The sequence below is a fragment of the Asparagus officinalis genome, chromosome 3 (assembly GCF_001876935.1).
Source record: "Asparagus officinalis chromosome 3, Aspof.V1, whole genome shotgun sequence".
Lineage (NCBI taxonomy): Eukaryota > Viridiplantae > Streptophyta > Magnoliopsida > Asparagales > Asparagaceae > Asparagus > Asparagus officinalis.
Window position 1 is genome coordinate 18,713,314 of NC_033796.1, and position 24,040 is coordinate 18,737,353.

General features: G+C 38.3%; 1 protein-coding gene across 1 annotated transcript in view; it reads right to left on the bottom strand.

The window, feature by feature from the left end:
- The window catches only part of LOC109834712, a 27,007-nt gene continuing 3,313 nt past the window's right edge, over positions 347-24,040 (bottom strand). The window contains exons 6-7 of the mRNA XM_020402736.1: positions 503-628; positions 347-400 (exon numbers count right to left, since the gene is read on the bottom strand). Of these exons, the coding sequence (XP_020258325.1) occupies positions 347-400; positions 503-628 (180 nt within the window). The remainder of the gene's footprint in view (positions 401-502; positions 629-24,040) is intronic.

Consider the following 24,040-nt stretch of genomic DNA (forward strand, 5'->3'; position numbering starts at 1 on the left):
TCCCATGACTTTGTTTATTTGCTATAACCCTTCTAAATTATGAGTGTCTCACAAAATCTCTCCTCAACTTTAGTTTATCTCATCTATCCTTCCTACCAATCTTCGTAAGAGAAAAAAGTTTACACTTTAGGGGGAGAAGCATGTAAATGACATGTGATAAAAGTTAAAAAAATTTCCTCTCAAACATTTTAGTTCTTTGTAAATTTTTAGGAAAATAATTTTGTGAAACCCCCAAAGTTCAGGGATTTTTTTTAATATTTCAAAACTATTTTTTTATATATTTCAAAACTAAACCCCTCCTTTTACCCCTGATAACTTAACCTATATCAAATTTATCGACGAGGCTTTAATATGTTATCTGTAACTTGTCTGTTTCATAGATTTCATCACTTTTATATTTCTGTATTAAAGTTTTAACTTGGCTAGTAGTGCCATGGTGATTTATTCTTAATTTTGAGCATAATTTTTGCTTCATTATATCTACTTAGATCTACAAACAAACCTTCTTTGCACTTGAGTCTAAATCGCTCGATTTTAAATAATCATCACCATAAAACGTTTCAATAAAGTTTCCCGTTGATCCATATAAACTAACACCATCCCCCATCCCAACACAAGAAGGAAATACCTGGACAATTTATAAATCTTAAAGATCTTAGTAGTATTTAAGTGTGGATTCATATATTTCTTACTACCCAAAAGAATTGCGGTGAGATTACTGTTATCATCATAATAATTGATTCATGCCGTTAATGATTGTGATTTGTCTTGAGTGCGAATAAGGGGTTGTTTGGTTAAAAAAATTTCCTTTGAAAGCCTGTCAAAGTGTCACTTCTTTGGCAGATTTTAAACAAAAACACCTCTAAAAAAAAGGATTTTGCTTGAAAGCCCGCCAAAAAGTGACATTTTTGACAGGCTTTCAACAGTAGCTTTCCCTCAAAAACGGGGAACCAAACAGCCCATAAGGGAGTTAGTAGTATATAGAGTGTGGATTTGGATGGTCCCACTGTAATAAAAGTTGTGGAAACACCACCACACCACTCTCCTCACAATAATTGATTTGTCTAGTTATGAGTTGTGATTTGTCTTTGAGTGTAATTATGATTAGATAAATCACAATCACTCATTTGATAAATTAACAATTATGATAAAATGATGTGGTCTTTCTACTACTTTTTTTTAATGAAGAGGATTCAAGTTCATGTAAGTGTGATAGAAAAATGTTAAGAAGAGAACATATTTTCATATTAAATAAAGAGACATAAATCTTAAAGAAAATCTTTAAATAGAGAGATAATCACTATTTTTCGATTTGTAACCTTTAATGTTTATTTTCCTCAAGGGCTTCGCCTCTCTTAATCTACGTTTAAAATAGCAGCTCAAGCGTCTACATAACTTTAGGGCCGAAGCCCACATTGCTATAGGCATTTCCATTTTTTTTCCCCACAAAGGCTGAATAGGCTGGGTTATATACAAGATGCTTAACTTAAGCCCTCTAAACTAAGGTATCTAAATACTTCATCAATGTATCCGTAGCTTGAAGTAGCAATAAGGATAATAATCTTTTGTCATTAATGGACCGGGCCTTAAGTAAACTTTCAGTTGTGTAACAATGCATTGTGTCATGGCCTGATTCGGCTTCAACCCAGACACCTTGTATGAATAAATTAACCAAGGAGCATCATGCAAGGTTGAGGATTTTAGCATGGCTAAATAGCATTTATATACCCTATTCTTTCTTCTACTTTTCACTAACATATCCCATTTGAATTTGGTAGCAAGAAAATACCTAAAGTTCCTTTAAACTTATACTTACATTTCTCACTTGTTACATATCCTAAAGTTTTTAGAGCGGCACTAGGGCACACCCCCAACCACAACTACAACCACACACACTCTCTCTCTCTTTTGCTACAGTATACCAGACTCCACATGGGATTTTACAGACCTCTCTCTCTCTCTCTCTTGGGATTTTACACACCTTCTCTCTCTCTCTCTCTCTCTCTCTCTCTTGTTACAGTGCACAGGCCTCCACATGGGATTTTTAAAATCTCATGTGAAGCCTGGTATACTGTAGCAAAAGAGAGAGAGAGGTTGTGATTGGAGTTCTGGTTGGTGGTTTGACCTTATCATTTTCCAAGTTTTTATGAGGTTCTCAAGTACTATATTTCTTTTTTTACTGTACAGAGTGGAAGACCAACATAGCGACCGTAGCGAGGCGAGCCCTGAGTACGTCTTAAATTCTTCATAACACTGCGGAAAGCGTCGTTGATTTGATCCACCCCAGAAATGAGCCTGTCGATCTCTGCAGCAGGATTTTATCAATAAAGCTCGCATCGCTACGTGAGGAATTTCGTCGCTTTGAGAAGTAAGAGGACACGTCGCAGGATGTGAGCAGCCGGGGACCAAATCCTGGGCCCGTGCCTGTCCACGTGACGTGAGCTATTGTCCATATCCCGTGCGGGGACGACACCTTTCACGTGACTTCACGTGAAGGGAGGATGGAAATGAGAGGCGGAGGACGAAGGGAGCTTGCTTCCATTATTGGCCGATGCTGAATGACCTGTTCATGGTTATGGGGAGACAGGAGACTTGACCTCTACTGATCCCTTCGTGGTCATCATCACGCGAGGCTTCTACTCCCTTGTTTTATATCTATTCAATATTATAAAGTACCAGGGTGATACAGTAAGAAATATTATTCAGATTTTCTCCTTGTCCTCCCGATCTCCCTCTCTCTCTCTCTAGAACTCTCTATTCCCTCTCCTCTACGTTCGTTTGACGCATGTACCCTCAGGCCGCTAGATTAAAAATATTTCTTAATCTAGTAATCTAGTAATCTTAGAAGCCTATACCTAAAATTTATATTATATATAGTATATAATATATATATATATATTATATATATATACTATATATAATATATAATATATATATAAGCATATGGGTATTCTTGGTTACCAAGCATAAAAAATTATGCTCTAGTGGATGCTTCACATCCCCCCTCCACTCATTCAAAATATGGACCAACATTCATATGGTATGAGTGGATGAGGATGTGACACATCACTACCCAAGCATAAAATTTGTGCTTGGTACCAAGCATACACATTTCTCTCTCTCTCTCTCTCTCTCTCTCTATATATATATATATATATATATATATATATATAATATATATATATATATTATAACGTTTTTACATATATACCTCTACAACTTTTCATATTTATTAATTTATTTTAGTATTTGCAAAATTACACTCTAATTTTATATTGCATTTTGTCCCTTCTGCTTAACAATGTTTGTTTCTAAACAATATGATATTAAAAAAATTAAACAACGTCGCAACAGTTTCTAGTTTAAAAATTAATATTATAAAGGGAAGAGAAAAAAAGCCTCAATGTGATATAATTAAGAAATGATAATTTTGTAAATATCAATATTTGGAGGATAAATTTGTAAATATAGAATATTTGAGGGGTATAAATTCAAAACCCCTGTATACATTTGTCATCTATTGGAAACTAGCATCGTGGCAAGTGCATAAATCTTTTTATATTTTCCTAAAATTTTATATGCGAAATATTTTTCCTCCCGTTGGAGAAGCCACAAGTAGAAATTAGAAAAATTAGAAAGAAAGAGCCATAGGATAAAAGGATTAAATTTTCACTATATATCTCATAATCATGTATATCCTTTCTTTCTTGCATATAAAATTTTAATTTTTTTTCCAGATACTAGTCCCTTAAATCTTTAATAATTGTTTTTTAATCCCTCAAATTATAAAAATTACATATTACTGTTGTGCGCAAACGGGCATGCTTCGAGAACCAAATCAAACCAAACGTCGAGATAAAGGCCAAAACAACCAAAAAAGGGCACAAATCCAAACACAATAGTTTAACGTGGTTCGACAAGTTGCCTACATCCACGGGGCAAGAAGGGGATTGGGTTTTCACTAATAGAGAAGAAGAGTACAACTTGAGATTACAAATCACTCAAACCAATCAACTAATCTCACCAACAAATCTATTAATCTCTCCAAATAAACCCTCAAACAATTGCTCCTCAAACCAATCAACTAATCTCACCAACAAATCTATTAATCTCTCCAAATAAACCCTCAAACAATTGCTCAGAAAAACTCTCCTTTTTCTGTGCTCCAAATATCCCCAACCAATCTCCAATCAAAGCCTAAACAAAGCCAAAGAAACCCTAAAAAAACGTGTCTCTATTTATAACAAAACAAATCCCAAACTGATTAGGATTCTAAAAACGAGTCTGTCACACTCTGGTGTGGCACACACCACACCCATGGCAAACATGGCATATTCTGCCATACCAGGGTATGGCAGACATTACACCCATGGCAGACAGGGCAGATTCTGCCACACCCATGGCAGACACCATATCAGGGTGTGGTGGAGCTTGTTTTGCTTATTCTTCACGTTTTTCTCAATTCATTCCTCAATTCCTTCGCCGTTTTCACAATTACCCCCTCATATCTTATATGGTCGTGCAAAATGTCCTTAAAGTTAAATCATATCAGATTTGAGCTTCACAAAAATTGTAATTTAATTGATTTCAATCCATGAACGTTATTAATGAAAACAGTGTTTAACCTACTACATTTCTATCGATTCTTATCTCGTCAAGAACAATAAATTTGTAATTTTTGTCAAATCCGTTTTTTGCATATGTTATTGTTTAATTGATTTCAATCCATGAACGTTGTTGATTTCGTAACTCATCTATGAAACTTTTTTGTTCAAGTTTGCGCCGATCAACAGTCATGCAAAACCCCAAATGCATGATATATCATTGTATTGTACTGTCCCTCCGCTCCGTGGATTTTGGATCAGGACAGTATATAGTGGCTTGGTGCTGGTTTTCTCCTATATTCCCCATTCTTGTTTAATACAAAATTTATTCCTATGGCAAAATTTGAAATTCTCAAAATGTCCACCTTATACGTTTGGCATAATTTTCCACTAGGGCCTGTTTGGCTATTTCCACAAAAAAAATCGGAAATGGAAATGTCACTCTTGAAAACATTTCAAGTCATTTCAAGACATTCCAAGGTTTCTTTTTTTTTTTTTGCAAAGAAAACTCACATTTTCACTGCCAACTCACACAAACAAACAAAAAAAGCCTCCATAGTAACAGTGACTAGAGTTCTATTTCTTGTGTTTGTTTGAGAACAAGAAAAAGAAAATGAGAAACCTCTTATTTAAATAATACGGTTTATTCTTCTGTACTATTCAAATAGTTTTTTTACTAATTAAAAATTCTCAGATGGGACATTTCCAAGTGTTTTCAGCCCATTTTGTTATGAAAACACATTTCTTAAAATATTGATGTGGCATTCTACGTGGCAGTCTATTTCTCAAAATTTAAAAATAAAACAAACATGTGAAATAAAAATATCTTGAAAACAAAAACTCATGTAGCACATAAGGGTTTTCTTGAAAGGTGAGGTAGCTAACACATTTTTTATTTATTTTTAGCAAACAAACAGGCCCTAAAACACTCGTCATCAAAACTTGAAGTACTAGCGCAGCTACAGGTTAAGTGGGGGGAAAACCCAACACAGGGGAGCCCCCTTCATTTGATATCACACTGATATAAGAACAAAGAAGTGGGCCCTCTGATCATTTCAGTATCTCATTTTGGACCATTATTTAGAGCGAAAGTTATGATTACAGTAACTATTCATAGTCATGCCGTCCTTATCGTTTCGTGTCAGGCAGCGAATTTTATAGACATTAAGCAGCTAGCTTGTGATACCGAAACATTATTAATTAATAAGGGCTAATTGCTAATCAACATCAACCTCCTGCAGTACTATCGCCCAATAGCAAACACAATACCCCCCTTAATTTTATTTTTGTAAATAAACCTCTTGTAATATTAGCCTAAGGGGGTGTTTGTTTGCATGTAAATAAAAGACAAATGTGAAAAAATAACTTCTTTTAAACATTTTACATATTAATTTGCATTCAAGTGGTTATAAAAATAAAATGCAAGAAAATTGCCACATAAATTTTAGAAAAAATTGTGTCAATCCCTCAATATTAAGCAGTCCATGTGACCAGGCTTTATGTATTTCGCCTTGTGTTCCAACACCAAATATTAGCAGTACTTGTGTCAAGGCCCTAAGTAGACTGCCAAGTAAGCAGTTAGATAAAAAGTCCACTTAAAATTACAAACAAACCCTTATGACATGACCAAAATTGGTAACAATGCCCATGCCCCCTTTCAAGTGCTCCCTCTCTCTCTCCCTCTCTCTTCTACTATTAACATGAACCAAGAAAACCCGAATTTCATTTCTCTCATCTTGAATTTCAACTTAGGGTTTGCGTTGTCAAAATGTCGTATAAGGAAGTATCTTATCACGATTTCGGACTCGTTCATCATGGTGGACGTCGAAGGCAAGTTGTTGGCGGCCGTGAAAGACAGTCTAAACAAACAAACAAAGCGAAATCTTTGTTGTCCGTCGCACTTCGTGAAACACGTGTTGACGTTAGTGGACCACAATATTTACTTTTTGAGTTCAAAGTGGCAGCAACGCTGCAAATGTTGAGAAAATAATTTGAACAAAAATAAGGAACAAATAATAAAAACTAAATAATAATAATAACTAAATAATACTAAACATCGAGCCAATTAATATTAAAATACGAGACTTAACACTGAACAAATTAGGCTTGACAGTTTTCCTATTAGACTTAACATTCAACTTATTAAACTTGACATTCCTCTAATTAGAATTAACATTCAACGGGATAGACTTGACACGCTTCTCATTAGAAGTAACATTCAACAGATTAAACTTAACATAATGTTATTTAGAGTTAGTTGTAAACTACGTAGACTTAATATGAAATGTCTTATACTTAATATGAACTTAGCATGAACTTAACGTCAAATGACTTATACTTAACATGAACTGCATTGCTTATATAGCAAAGAAATCACATTTAACATGAAATTAACTTAATGTGAAACTAATTATAAGTTAACATCCCAGATAATACTTGCCATGTAATTAACAAACAATGACTTACAAAAACCACATAGTTTGTAACTATACAAGCAAAAGCTTAACAACCTACAAACTTAATCAACAATAGGTTTGTTACATGTTGCACGGTTGTGACCTTCCATATGGCATCAGGAGCATTTAACTGGTCGTGTATAAATAGCTCTATTATTGATCCGTCTAGTCGTATTTCTCAATTTCCTTTTTGTTGTTAGTGGTGGTAAGATCTGGATCTTATCTCGTGGTACGTTACACTTCTCATAATTAGGGATGGGGTAAAGAATTGTCTCGTAACTATTTAAAAGCTTCAACCGTCATAAAGCAATCACAGAATTGATAAACATGTTTCTTTATAAACATAATAGCTGTACATGCATATTTACAAGGAATACGAGTTATGTCTCACGCACAGCACGTGCATGTGTTATGCTCCAAATCTACTTGGCAAGTTTTATGTGATTGTACATCAAATAATCATTTATGAGATTGATGTGCATCCACTGGGTGCTCATTTTCTATGTTCTCTTTAAGGACAAGCTCAACTTTGGGAAAAGAAATTCATTCTAATTTTCAGCCATGTCTCGTCGATTATTCATGTGAACCATAATTTGCTTACGCACGTACTCTACCATTTGTAGTATTCATAGCAATTTAGCCTAATGTATCTACTTGTTGAAGGGCTCAACAACATTAGAGGTGACGTGTTCATATCTGAAACATAACAGAAGATTCATTATAATTATTAGGAAGTGAAATAGATTTAACAGTTATTTACTTACAATTAAAATTAACAAGAAGTAACATAGAGTTAACTAGTACAGTCTGGAATTGATAGGAAATGGATTAAATATAACATGAAGTGAATTAAAATTATGATGATATGAATTAATCTTCAAAGCAAACGATTTACACTAAACATGATATCAATTATACTTAACATCAAATTTCATATACTTTATGTTGATGTTAAGTAACCAAGCAGTCAATATATCAGGGGTGTGTTTTCGGAAAAAGTTGCCTTCATCATTGATTTCATTAAACTTCAATCGTTACAAATGAATTCAAATAACAAAGAATAAAAATTACAACTTTTCGAAAATAAACACAAGATCCTGTTTTGCGGTCTCTTGCTTGCGTGGGTCTTTGGCCTGTGACGGGGACGTTGATATCCGTGGACTACCTGGCAATCAGATCTGGTCCGGATCAATCGGATAGAGCTTTGTCGATCCGCAAGGGGATCTAGAAACTTCTGATCCAGAAAAATCGGACAGAGCTTCGTCGATCCGCGAGAGATCTAGAAGCTTTGAAGCGTCTATCTCGGCTAAAGCGAGATATTAGCTCTTCTTAGTATTAACGCCAAGGGCTAATACTAAGGAACGGACACACGGGTGATGAAGATCTGATGAAGAATTCCCCTGAAGTGCTCGATCACTCTTCACTGCAGCAGGGCTTCGCCTCTTTCTCTCCCAAAATTTCAGATCCGCAAAAAGTGAGGCCAAGGGTCACTATTTATAAGCAAGAGGGGTGTAGGGTGTCTAGGAAAAGCCTAGACACCCCTAGGGTGTCTCCACAATTCCGAGACACCTCTGGGGTGTCTCCGAATTTTGGAGACGTCTCCGAATTTTGGAGACACCTCTGGGGTGTCTCCGAATTTTGGAGACACCTCTGGGGTGTCTCCGAATTCTGGAGACACCTCTGGGGTGTCTCCACATTCTGGAGACACCTCTGGGGTGTCTCCGAATTCTGGAGACACCTCTGGGGTGTCTCCACATTTTGGAGACACCTCTGTGAAGGCTGATTCATCTGCATGTGTGGATGTTGTTGGATGATCGAGTCACGAGACCAACTAACAGAGCTGATGCATCGATGACTCGTACTTATAGAATTTTTGGCAAACTCTCAGCCATGAACGGGTCTGATAAGCCTTTACCGACTACCGTTTGAGTCGGGCTAGCATGCGATTTGTTTAAGTCTGTTCCGCATGTGACGTTGTGCTAAGAGAGTTAATGCTCTTAGTGCTACGATATTGAATACGTAGACTTCGTCTTTCTCACGGAAATAGACTACCCGGCGACGCGTGTTAGGCGTTGACTTTAGGATTTTTGGCTAATCCCCAGCCTTCAACGGGTTTGATGAGCCTTTACCGACTACCGTTTGAGTCGGGCTAGCATGCGGATTGTTTAAGTCCGTTCCACATGTGACATTTAAGCTAGAAGAGTTAACCCTTTTAGTGCTACGATATTGAATACGTAGTCTTCATCTTTCTCACGGGAATAGACTACCCGGCAACGCGTGTTAGGCGCTGACTTATCCTTACTTAGGATTCAGGATAAAATTCCCCGTGCGTGTGAGGCACGGATTATGGTGTTATTAATAACAACCTACCACAATGTTGAATATGTGGTCTTTTGTCCTTTTTACGGTCAAGGACTAACCGGCAATGCGTGTTAGACATAGGCTTTGGGATTTTTGGCAAACCCCCAGCCATCAACGGGTTTGATGTGCCTTTACCGATTACCGTTTGAATCGGGCTAGCATGTGAATTATTAAAACCCGTTTCACATGTAACGTTGTGCTAAGAGAATTACTTCCCTTAGACTTAATGCTATGATTTTGAATACATAGACTTCGTCTTTCTCACGGGAATAGACTACCCGGCAACGCGTGTTAGGCGTTGACTTATCCCTACTCAGGCTTCGGGATAAAATTCCCCGTGCATCGAGTGCCCGGATTTGACAATCGTGTCTTTTCTAAAAGCAAAGACAGATTGAGAAACGGGAGAGGAAGAATTTTATATTCTATCTCCCGGTGCTGAAGAGGAAGAATTTTATATTCTATCTTCGGTCGGAAAGGAAACGAGAGAGGAAGAATTTTATATTGTATCTCCCGTTGCTGAAGAGGAAGAATTTTATATTCTATCTTCAACTGGAAAGGAAACTCGAGGTGGGATCTCCACCCCCAGAATCCGGAAGGATGAAACTAAGAGTGGGATCTCCACTCCGAGAATCGGAAAGGTTCGAACGACACTACCTTTTATAGGATTGGTCATTTGAACCCAAAGAACACCTCATTCATTGAGGAGGAAACCCAATTTCAACCCTAACTTTTATAGGTTTGGTGGAAAAAGGGGACAAAGGTGGATTTTCGTTTATCGAAAAGGAGTGACTCGACTTTAGTCTTGACTATGTGTAGGCTTGACTAAGCGAGATCGGAAACAATCCTAACTTTTATAGGTTTGACTGTTCCAAGTGGACCTCTCGTTCATGGAAGGAATCGAGAGAGGAATTTGGCTTTGGCCCTAACTTTTATAGGTTTGACCAAGCAGGAGTTTGAGATGACCCAAACTGTAAGAAGATTTGATCACTCGATTTGAAAGTGGACCTCTCGTTCATTGGAGGAATCAAGAGGGGATTTTGGCTTTGGCCCTAACTTTTATAGGTTTGACCAGAAAGCAAAGAAAGTGGGATACGGGTAGCAAAGAAAGTACCAACTCGTATTATCACTCAAAGGGAGACTTTAATGCTAGGTGATTCTGACCTAACATGTTGGTGGATCCCCTGTCGTTTAGTTTGATCAGCGGATGGTTTGGTGAGGAAAGATTAACCTATCAGAGGATTGGATCTCATCTCACGAAAACTCATAAGAGTTAGAGAATTTTGATAAGAATAAGAAGAGATATTCTGACCTTCAGAGTTCGAATGTGAATTTCTTATTCATCAATTCTACAATGATTGGGTTATCCCTAAGAATGCCCATGTGGTATTCTTTCGGGAACTTCCCGATACATTGGATTATCCACCCCCAGCTTCTCTCTTAGAACTGGGTTTGACTTTGTTATCCGACCGGGTTATCCTTAAGAATATTAGCGTAATATCTTCCAGGAACTTCCCGTCAATGGTAGGAAATAGTTTAGACTCATATACCTATTGGAGTATCAGGGAGCAGTTTAAACTCTTATACCGGTCGGAGGATTGAGAAGCAGTTTATACTCATATACTCTTTGGAGTGTCAAGAAGCAGTTTATACTCTTATACTTATCGGAGTTTTGCCGTTCTCAATTGGCTTACCCTAGTGTTATAACGCCGGCTTCAACCAAGGTCTGAATGCTATTCTTGAGAGCAAAGCAATCCTTGGTGGGATGAACGACCCTCCTGTGGTATGCACAGTACTTTGGGTCTGTAGTGTTGTCAGCTTCCTCCTGATTCATGATAGGTGGTAGCTTGATCTTGTTGCTTCCAAGGAGGGATTCGAAGATGGCTGGAACGTCTTCATCCTTGAAAGTCGGATCCGAATTTTTCTGTTGTCTTCGGAACTGCTGTTGTGACGTTTGATTATCGTCAATAACTGTTGCAGGCGCGTCCCCTTCATCATGAGGTACGAGACCCGAATCCAGAGGGTTGACCATCAGTTGGCTCCTCTCGGCTTTCTTCCTTTTGAGGAAGCGTTCGGCCTGTTCTCCGCGCACCTTCAACTCTTTCCAGGTGTTGAGCGGCTCCATTCCCATAACATCCAAAATGTTAACGGACAAATTGTTATGACAAGTCTGCAAGATGAATTCCTCCGAGACGGGATCCTTGCAGTTCATTGCCTGATTGCGGAAGCGTTTGATGAAGGTATCCACCGACTCTCCGCCTTTTTGTTTCTCATCGAAGAGTGTCCTGACCGACACCTCGGTGTCATCATCGAAGAAATGAGCGAGGAACACACTTTCCAGGTCCTCCCAGCTGTTGATGCTTCCGGGCTTAAGACGGCGGTACCAAGCGAAGGCGGGCCCGCGAAGGGTGCCAACGAATGACCGAACCATCAAAGGCTCGTTGCCAGAGATCACCCCTAAGTGGGACTTGAAATAGATTAGATGTTGAGTGGGCGAGCCCTTCCCGTTGAACGGCGTGAAGTCGATCAGGTTGAACTTTGCCGGATACGGGATCGAATCCCACTCTCTCGGGTAAGGACACGGAATACCAGTCCTCTTCACCTCTCGGGCAGACATCAAGGCGTCAATTTTCCTTTCGAGGTCTTTCATCTTTTCGGCCTCATCCATATCCTGTTTTGGATAATTTTCGAGAGGAATGATACGGCCACCCCCAGTGTTATCATCATTGGTGGGTCCACCCCCAGCGTTGTTATTTTTAGTGGGGCCACCCCCAGCATTTTTGGGTGGTGCGTCGGCCATGATGATCTCGTCGACTTCCGGATCGCTATCAACTGTGGCGTTCTGGGTGCGACGGCTGGATTCAACCAGCTGATTTGACAAAGCTCGGATTTGTTGGTCGTGCATTTGCCTCATCTCTTGCATAGCCGTTTTCATTTCGAACTTGAAGATTTCCTTCTGCTTAGCCAGGGCCTCTTCAATGATTTTGGTTATCTGCTCGGTGTTGACCATGAACACTTCTCGAGCTTGCCCTATGCTAGACGTTGTATCGTCAGAGGCGAGAGCGGAATAAGAATCTGAGAGTTCTTCATCGGAATGGACTTCTTCCTGGATCCCATAGTCGTCGTTATATTCGACGGCTTCTAGCTGAAGCTGAGCTATTCTCGATTTGACTCTGCTTCCCAGAGAGAACTTAGGGTAGGACCCACTTGAAATAATTGGAGATTTTCCCTTGTTGACCATGTTGATGGTAACTTCTGGGAATTCATCATCTCGAGCAACCGATCCTCTTTGGTGGAAACGCCTTGATTTAGGCTTTGTCGTTCCATCGGAGATTCTCTCGAATATCGAGACCCTCTGCGGAGCGGTCTTGGAGCAGCTACACGTTGATAATACTGCCCTGATAAATTTGATACACGGACAGTGAGAGTCCGCTTCCCGGGTACTTCTCTTTTGAGATTCATTCGCACCCCCAGCCTGATAGTTGCGGTCGGAGTAACCTATCGGCTGCTCACGTGGGTTCTCAGGTATAACGCGTGCGTCTGTCCGACGCGTTTTCTTCTGAGTAAACATTGCCTTGTTGGCATTTACGGGAGTCACACGTTTGGAATCATGCCTTTGCGAGGGTGAAACCTTAACGGGCTCCTGATCTTTTGCACACACCGGTAAGCGGGCCGTTGCAGAAATCACCTTGTTAGGAGGTCACGTACGACCCCCAGTCCGGATGTTGGCTCGAAGCTCCTTCAATGATCTCCAGCTTTCCTTAGCAAGCGCTTTTCCTCGATTCTCAGGTAGAGCGCCAACACGATCCTTCGGAGGGATCCTAGACTTGGGGAGATCTGCGTTGCGGTATGGCTTTAACGGAGATTCAGGATCTGAAGTTGACGAAGGCTGGAGAGCAACGTCACCTGCTTTTGTCTTAGGCGCTGATTTGGCTTTTGGCACCCAAACTCGTTTGGATCTTGGCGATTTCTTAACTGCCTCTCCCTTTTGCATTTCTCGTGCTTTTCGCACAAGGGCTCGGGCATGTGCAAACAAGGTGCGGCGCTTCTGGATTCGCTCCTCGAGAGTAGAACGGGTTCTTTTGACACGAACCCATTCGTTCGTTTCTGCTTTGGAGGAGGGGCTGGTTGTTTGCCGTTGTTGCTCTTGGCGCTGTCTGGACTTGAGATCTTCACTGTAGCGTATCCCATCCATTGGCTCCAAAGCCTTGGCCAGCTGACGAGCAAGACGTTGACATCGTCTTTGGCGTGCTCTCTTTGATAACGCTGGAGCGTCTTCAGTAGCCATCTCCTCGGCGGAGGAGAAGTCCGGATCTGCGGTCTCGACCACGTTGGACGACGCAGGGACGTCACGTGGTGCAAGTGCAGCGGCGGCAATGGGGTCTTGGATCTTTGAGCCGAAGGTCCTGCGAATATTTCTGGAAGAATTTACCTTTATGCGCCTGTTCGGAGAGGCGGATCTGGAGGAGGAGGAGGAGATGTCCTCTTCGAACTTTTGCTGTTCGAACTCGTATTCGATCTCTTCATTCACCCGAATCTTGAATGCCGGTTGCATCACGACGGCGTCGGTAGCGATGCCGTTGGCTCCCACTGTGGTCGCCAGCTTGTTTTCGGAAAAAGTTGCCTTCATCATTGATTTCATTAAACTTCAATCGTTACAAATGAATTCAAATAACAAAGAATAAAAATTACAACTTTTCGAAAATAAACACAAGATCCTGTTTTGCGGTCTCTTGCTTGCGTGGGTCTTTGGCCTGTGACGGGGACGTTGATATCCGTGGACTACCTGACAATCAGATCTGGTCCGGATCAATCGGATAGAGCTTCGTCGATCCGCAAGGGGATCTAGAAACTTCTGATCCAGAAAAATCGGACAGAGCTTCGTCGATCCGCGAGAGATCTAGAAGCTTTGAAGCGTCTATCTCGGCTAAAGCGAGATATTAGCTTTTCTTAGTATTAACGCCAAGGGCTAATACTAAGGAACGGACACACGGGTGATGAAGATCTGATGAAGAATTCCCCTGAAGTGCTCGATCACTCTTCACTGCAGCAGGGCTTCGCCTCTTTCTCTCCCAAAATTCCAGATCCGCAAAAAGTGAGGCCAAGGGTCACTATTTATAGGCAAGAGGGGTGTAGGGTGTCTAGGAAAAGCCTAGACACCCCTAGGGTGTCTCCACAATTCCGAGACACCTCTGGGGTGTCTCCGAATTCTGGAGATACCTCTGGGGTGTCTCCACATTCTGGAGACACCTCTGGGGTGTCTCCGAATTCTGGAGATACCTCTGGGGTGTCTCCACATTTTGGAGACATCTCTGGGGTGTCTCCGAATTCTGGAGACACCTCTGGGGTGTCTCCTAATTCTGGAGACACCTCTGGGGTGTCTCCGAATTCTGGAGACACCTCTGGGGTGTCTCCACATTTTGGAGACACCTCTGGGGTGTCTCCACATTCTGGAGACACCTCTGGGGTGTCTCCGAATTCTGGAGACACCCCAGAGGTGTCTCCGAATTCTGGAGACACCTCTGGGGTGTCTCCACATTTTGGAGACACCTCTGGGGTGTCTCCGAATTCTGGAGACACATCTGGGGTGTCTCCGAATTTTGGAGACACCTCTGGGGTGTCTCCACATTCTGGAGACACCTCTGGGGTGTCTTCGAATTCTGGAGACACCTCTGGGGTGTCTCGGAATTTTGGAGACACCTCTGGGGTATCTCTGAAATTCCGAGACGCTCCGTTGAGGTGCATTTGTCTGCTTCCGCCGTAAATTCTTCGTCCGAACTCGGATTTTAGTGATTCGAAGTGCGTTGGAAGCCGGACGAAGAGTTCTATCAGCTCCATTGGTTGGATTGCCTATGGAATGAACGAGACTCGAAGGGCATTGTCCTTTTTTTGAACATCACCGGATTCCTGATTGGCCCGGGTCTTCGTTGTTCCGAAATCCTATCAGCTCACGTAGCTCGTCGATTCACTTCAATCGTTCGTCGACGTCAATTATACTCCTGTGGATCGGATAGTGACGTTCATCGTCGCTCTTTAATACTGAGCCGTTCGTGGATACCTATAGGCAATTTTTGATGCCTACAGGGTGAGGTTAATGAAGGGTCGCTCACTTCTCCGAATATCTGGTCTTGAGTTTAGTAGCTTCAGCCTGCACAAATAGAAAACTCGTAAGAGGACGGGGCTTGGTTCTCCCATGGTACCTTCGACGATGAAGTCAGCTAGTGAATTTGAGTGGGAAAATAAAAAAACTATGTGAGTTATTTAGTGTAGTATAACGTAATATGTATATATTGCTTATCAGTAAAAGATCCCAGATCAAGGGAGATCTCTTTAGTAAAGAATAGCTCCTCTATTTGTAGTGATGCTGAAAAGGGTAGAACCGTCACTTTGGCCTAGCACGGAAAGACGGTAAGTATGCATGGACTGGCGGCTGCGTCAGCATCTACTTTACACATGCTAGTTGGCGAGTGGAGGTGAGATCACCTCATCATTAAATGAGAAGTGATCGGAGGCATGACGGTGCTGATGTGGTCCGATGAGTCATGAAGACCATCAGGGTTAGAGGCATGATGCGCTAGCCAAGCATTAAATATGATGCCGACGTGCTGTCAGGGGGATGGGCTCGAGATTAGAGTCATCCTTTATCTTGGCTGAGAAGTAACGTCTTTTGAGTCAACCTTGTGAGGTGTTGAATAACTGGTCGAGTGAGCTCGTAGCGAGTCGTCTTCAACAAGAGGATCGACAAGTACCACCTTTCGAGACGATCTAAGGAGATGTCGACTCGACGGATCGGCTAAGTCGAGATCCTTGGTTGTTTTGACCGTCAATCTTACTTGAGCAGTGCATGTATGGGGGACACATGTCCGTTGCTGGCAAAGAGTGGTACTTTAGCGACTAAAAACACCATAACACTTTACATAAAATGAGTTATACTTTACCTAATTCCAAGAAAAAACACATTTATCCAGTTCTTTAGAGCGTAGTTAACGAAAATATTATATGCCATTTTGTTTATCAATTTAATATCATCGATATAATCATTTCATTCTGCTTTAGTATACTTATAACAAACTGATTGTAATAGATTCCCCAAAAGCTGAGTATTCTTCACCTTTACTCCCAAATCCTTCAATTTTAATCTAAAATTCTCTACGAGATGTAAAACACATATGGAATGTAAAGTATTTGGGGAAAAAAATTCTCTAACATCTTCTCGAATTCTCTTATCCACATATGATATTATAACTAGCTAATGTGGAGGACTGTACGGATCTGGCCTTTGATAGAGGATAGACCACAAACCTTGTAAGAACCACTTCTAGTTAATATTTGATCGCATATGCAATAGGCTAGTGGAAATATCTCTTGATTTCCATCATAAGCTACAACACTAAGGAGCATATCTTTAAATCGATCTTTTAGAAAGGCCTCATCTAAAAATATAAGTGGTCAACATCCACACAAAAAATAGTGTGTCATCAAACATGAAGCCTCTCAGAATTGCTAATCATGTCATCAATCATCATAATGTTTTTCCAAAAGGATTATCATTGGGAATCCTATCTGAAATACATGTTGACGTAGGCAGAGCACAATCTTTACTTTCTGAGTTTAAAGTGGGGGCTATGCTACAAATGTTTAGAAAATAATCAGAACACAAAATCAATAACAAATAATGATAAATAAATAATAAATAAAAAACTAAATAAGACTTAACATGAATTAACAAGCGAGACTTAGCATTCAACAGATTAAACTTGACATTCTCTCATTAGGATTAATATTTGACATTCTCTCATTAGAATTAACATTTAACAGATTAGACTTAACATTATTTTCATTACAATTAACATTCTTTTCATTAGACTAAAACATATTCAAACTATGATTAACATTCAACCGATTAAACTTATATACAACTCTATAGACATAACATTTAATTAATTAGAATTAATGTCATACAAATTTGACTTAACATACAATACTTTAGACTTAGCATGTAACCGCTTGCAATTAACATATAACAAATTTGACATAACATACAATGCTTTAGACTTAACATGTAGGGTTTGCAGTTCACATACAAATTAGACTTAACATATAATCCTTTGTAATTAACATTCTACCTTTAGACTTGTTTTTTCAACCCAATACACTTAACATACAAAGCCCTTAGATTCAACATCATATACATTGAACTTAAAAGGAACTTTAAGCCATGAGCAGCTGAGGAAGAACACCATACAACATCGAACTTTAGAAAGGATTCTGATAAAGAAGATGAGGAAGTTCCCTTGAAGAACAATGGTGAGAAGGAAGTTCAGGAGAAAATTCCCGTTTAGATGAAAGTTGAGGATGAAGTTCCCATTAAGGAGAAAGTCCAGGAGGAAGTTGAGGAGAAAGTTGAAAATTATATTAACATCATATATATTAAACTTAACATCAATGTTTGTCAAACAAAAATCACATTTAGGCAATATTTCTTAAAATTTTCCTCTTTACACGATGTTCAAACAGAAATTACAAGTTCCTTTTAAAAAAACCGATAACTTACGGGTGTTATAGAACTTGCTTGTTGTCATGTAAAGTCGAATTCTCTATTTTTAAAAAGCTTTTATGTAAATCTCTTTACACCCGATATTACAGTTATGCTCCACAATTAACGACAGATCATATTCATTCTTAATTGCAAAATTAAAGTTGTCGTTTGTTTCACCTTTATATGCTGATGATAAATAATTGTATGAAAGGTTTAACCTCTCTGACACATCAAATTCCAGTTCCATTATGATGGTTAAAGAATTATTTTTTAAGAAAACTACTTTATCAGCTAAGGAAACCATATAGATGATAGCTTTATCAGCCATTAATTGAAGGAAATGTAGGAAAGATAGAAAGAGTAATTGGGAGAACTTAGGACAAGAGGAGTATTGATAGTTAAAGAGCAAAAACCCTAAACAATTACATAACGAGTTATTGCACATGATAGAGAAAATTAGGGAGGAATTTATCTCCAAATCCACCATCAAATCGTCATTAATGTGATCTGACATTTGCAAATATTGTTAACTGATGGGAGCGCTGCTTGTGAGAAGGAAAATGACATTTTAGGGTTTATGAGGAAATACAATAGCTTTACTCTATTTGGCTAATGTGGAGGTACATTAGCTAGATTTTTTGGATCTGATCCACAATGAGGAAAGGTTGAAGGGCGTAGTCACATAAGGTTATTCATATTGAGACATTAACACAATTTTTCCTAGAATTTAATTTAATTTTGACTTTCCCTAAAACAAGTGATGAAATCACATAAAAATGATAAAAATAATATAAATTTTAATTAAATAATTTTAACTATATTTACTAATTAATCTAATTTTACCCTGTCATCCTCTTTCAATAATAAAATTGTTTCACAAATAAATATTGTATTCTACTTACATGCTGACATGAATGTAAAAATTATTTGTGAAAAAAAATAACTCACATAATTTCAATTCACTTTCAAGAATTCAAAACACCCCCTAAAGTGTTAGGATACATTTCTTTAATACAAATTTTGACTCTTTTTAAGGTGAAAAAAAATCCCAAATGGGAGTTTATTCTTACCAATAGAACAAGATACATTATTTCTTTAATATAATTTTACAACTCTTTTAAAGGTGAAAGTTTAAAAATCCCAGATTAGAGTTTAACCTTACCAATAGAACAAGAAAACTATAAGATGCTCTGTTGATTTCCTCGAAAATAGAAAAATTAGTTGACGGAAAGAAAATAGGAAAAATTGCTTCTAGGCTCCAAATTTGAATTTTCAATGTGCCCTAGCCCGGCAGCCCCTCCTATTTTTTTAAATGTGCTTCAGTCCCTTTTTTTGAAAAAATTATGTCCAGACCCCTCCATCATGATTCCAACTCATGATTAGACATGTCAGCTCCTAAAATCCTGATTTTACCCTCTTATCTTCCTCATGCCAACGGATGTTAACTATAATAGACATGTCAGCTCCTAAAATCCCGATTTTACCCTCTTCACTTCCTTATGCCAACGGTTGTTAACTGTTATAGTTAACATGTTAACTTTTATAAATAACATGTTAACTATTACAGTTCACCACGGAGGGCGGGGCGGGAGGCGACAGAGGGGGACCAGAACTCGGGGTGGGGGAGGGAATGGGGGAGAAGGGTAAAATGGGGATTGTGCATTGAGTTTGCATGAGAACTTGGGGAGAGGGGCTTGGACACAATTTTTTCCAAAAAAATAAAGGGTGCAGCACGTGTGTGAAAGTTGGGGGGCTGGGGCACATTCAAAGTTGGGATTTGCGGCCTCGAAGCAATTTTCCCAAGAAAATAAGAACACATGCTTGTGCACCCCAACTTGGGATTTTCAACCCATTCCATGAAGGAAAAGAAATCTCCTAAATTTCTAGAAAGACTCAGGTAATTGTTACTCTTTCCATCTCGCTCCTGGGTCTTTAACCCATATGATCCATCCCCAAATAACAGGCAAAAAAAAAAAAAACAAATAGAACATCTAATCACACCAACCCTCTTTTTCAAACAAAGAGGCCCCCTTCAGGGAATCCATCTGCCTCCTTAAAACATCGTTACTATTTGAAGACTCGGGGTTTATTTATTACACGAACAGAAGTACAAAGGGGCTATCCGCAATTGAATGATATTACACAGGGTAGTATCTGCAATTAATCCTAGCCCTATGTAAGCAATTGATTGAAAGCAACTTCACTTTGTCTATTTCAATGGCTAGGCCCCACGATTAGGCTTTGGCAATCAAACGAAAGCAGCGTAAGTAGAAGAGGTCAGTGCCCCAATAATTCATTTCCTCCTCTAGGCACTAGCTATTCTTCACCCAAAATTCTTCTTGCTCTTTATTTTTAAAAAATGGAAAAATTATAGATATGCTCAGTAACGCTCGACTTAGGGGCTGTTTGGTTAGCTGTAAATCAAAACATCCGACACACTTGTGAAGGTGTTAAGAGTTCCTTTTTCTGTGTTTATAGTTGAGAGAGAAAATAGAGATGAACCCATCAATTAGTACAATAATAGTACAACAAGTTCAAATTTAAGAAAGAAAAACACTAGAGGCACATCTTATGCCACACCGTGGGGCACATCTCCCTTTCTCACCTACAGTACAGGGGTTTCCCACTTGAGATTTTTAAATAAATCTCAAATAGGCCACCTTTACTGTAGCTGAGAAAGGGGTGTGCCCTAAAGTGTGGCACAATGGGTGCCTCTAGTGTCACCCTTTAAGAAAACTCTGTTTTTCCTAAAAAATCATAAAATGAGCTTGAAAACATAAAAAATCATAAAAATGAAAACATAAAAGCGATTCCCAAAACCTATTTTTCATGATAAATCTCTCAAACTTACCTATTTTTCATGACAAAACTCTTGAACTTAAGGTTTCTACAAAATAAAACAAACAAGACCCTTTTTTTTTTATCTCTGGAGACCAGTTTCCAGACTAAATTCTCAAAAATAGAAACAAATTGAACAGTACGATTACTACGGCAACATTTCGTGTTTTGGAAACAAGTATGAGGAGCTATGAAGTCTACGGCTTGATCATCTATCAACATATATAGAAATAAACCACACAAAAATCTCCTTACCTTCCACCCCACTCCTTATCATATAAATAATAGTTCATTTTAATTTTTACCTTGGGAGATTTCAGGTTATTATCGTGTGCTCCCATAAACATTGAAACGTTTATGAACAAATTCCGGTCCTTACTCTGGTCCCTTTGGCACATAATAAAGGATGTTCTGATTACATCAATTTTCATATAATCAGGGTTATAACCCAAATTAACTCCAGATTTAATTTTGACCTCTAAATACGCTGCTAATTACTCACACAACATCATAGATGGAGACGTAGAATTTAGACAAATTCTCCCATTACTTTTCAATAATTACATAAAAATTTACAATCACCCCCCTCACATCCCCTCTCCTTCTCAAATATGAATATTTCATTACCCGAAATCACCCCTCGCCGAGTTCAACGTGCCGAAACCCCCCCTCCCCCTACAACTTCGACCCGCTGTCGACCTACACGTGTCCAAAATAAACCAGTCCGACCTACACGTGACCAAAACAAACCAGTCCACCTCAACCCGGTTCGATTAACTCGGCCCCCAGCAGCTAATATACATAGCCTGCCTTACCGAATCATCGGCCTGAACCCGGTTCACGTCGCGGCTTACGCCCAAAGCTGTAGGACCAGAGAGACTTGGCTCCGTGGTCACCGTGGTCCCGGACCACCGCAACGCTTGCAGCCATCCATACTCTGCTGAAGTAACTCATGGCTGATTTGAAATTTCGCGTTTTTAGTGTTAAATTTCTTCGTTTCCCTTCTCTCTCGGAGTAGTAGACGCTTGAGAGTCCGACAGAAGAGGATGGGGGCTATTTATAGAGGGGAGAGTGGTTTTGGGTGCTGCGGTTTTGGGGAAGAGTGGTTTTGTGGTATTTCTTTTGGCGGTTTTTAGGGGTTTGTTCTATTGGGCGTTATTATAGCGTGAGATTTTGTAATGTAATCACCGAAGTTTTGCTATTCACCATCGTGCTAATTTTAGAGCATCTTCAACTCAAAAACTCAAAATAGTATAGTTTTTATATTAAATTGATATAGTTTTTATATCAAATTACTATTCTATTTTTAACATATTACACTAAATTTTATATCAAAAAAAAATACTTTTTTATTATCCTTATCTTTTAATATTTTTATCTATTTAAAAAAGTTAACAAATTAAATAACTATATAATACATTACATATAATTAATTATCATAATGTGTAAGTTTTTTATGTCCTACTTTAATGTTGTATTTTTTTTATCTAAATGTAAATTTGATTTATATTTTTATTTAGAATTGCGAATTTTTAAGTGTTTGAATTAAATTATCTATTTTTTCTTTTTGAAATCTATTTTAATAATTATTTTATACTATAATTTCATTATAAAAGTTAAAAATAAAAAAAATTAAATGGAATAAATTGAGGTTAATGAATGATATAGTAGGATACAATAAGTATTTTTAATTTGTTATCACATAGTTTAAGAGTAAAATCGGAAAAATAAAAAAACTCTAACGCTACAGTGTTACGCTATTCCTAGCGCAACACTGTAGCACCTCATCAATTTAACACGGGATTTAGCGATCGGTTGGAGGGAGTTTTTTTACGCTAAAATAGGTTTTAGCGCTAAATTGCAGCTCCATTGGAGATGACCTTAAAGCATCTCCAACCAAAAAACCCAAAATGGTGTAGTTTTTACGTCAAGTTAGTGTAGTTTTTACACAAAATTACTATTCCATCTCCAACCCATTATACCAAATTTTATACCAAAAAGAATATTTTTTTATTATTCTTATCTTTTAACATTTTTATCTATTTACAATATTTAACAAATTATATAATTATATAATACATTACATATAATTAATTATAATAATGTGTAAGTTTTTTTATGTCCTAATTTAATGTTGTGTTTTTTTTATCTAAATGTAAATTTGGTTTATATTTTCATTTAGTATTACGAATTTTCAAGTGTTTGAATTAAATTATCTAATTTTCCTTTTTGAATTTTATTTTAATAATTATTTTATACTATAATTTCATTATAAAAGTTAAAAATAAAAAAATTAAATGCAATAAACCGAGGTTAATGAATGATACAATAGGTATTTTTAATTTGTTATCACATAGTTTAAGGGTAAAATTAAAAAAAATAAAAAACTCTAAAGCTACAGTGTTGCGCCATTCCTAGCGTAGCACAGTAGCACCTCATCAATTTAACGTGGGATTTAGCGAACGGTTAGAGGGAGATTTTTTTTATGCTAAAATAGGTTTTAACGCAAAATTGTAGATCCGTTGGAGATGACCCTAGTGGCTCGATATTATAGTCTCGCTATATTTTTAATATTTGAAATAGTTGCTACAACCATCAAGGTTGCTATTACCCCTATCAATTTTTTTTTGTTTCTGTTCTTAATTAGAAGTACTGATTAAAAAATTATAAAATTCAGGAGATTTAATGGTAATTTTAATGATTCGAGAGAAGAAAATTTGAGATTACTTAGAAAATTTTGAGAACTTAATAACAATTTTGAGGGACTAATTTCAAAAATATTAAAATTTGAAGGAACTCGTACCAAAAATTCCCTTTTGTTTTGCATCATACATCCTATGTTACTCATGTTCACCATCTTTCTTTAAAGTAATTATTTTTAGCTCATGGGAATTACACCCCAAAACCATACAATCATTTAGCTAACTGAAGAATGACCTTTTTTGGTAGACCTAGTATGTTGCCTTTCTTATTGAATAAATTAGGTTCTAGATGATTAAATAAAAAAAAATGAAAGAAAGAAGGGAAAATTGTGTCCAGGCCCCAAAAGTGGGAACTTCATGTGACAAGCCCCCTCGTATTTCGGCCCATGTGTATTAGCCCCAAATTAGCACAGTATTTGTTATGGGACCCCTAACTACTCTTTTTCAGAAAAACAAAGGCGGAAGTTACGTTCTTGCCCTTCTGATGGGACTGAACTCGGTTAACGCGCCCCATCCTTATTCAAGTACTCTCTCTCTCTCTCT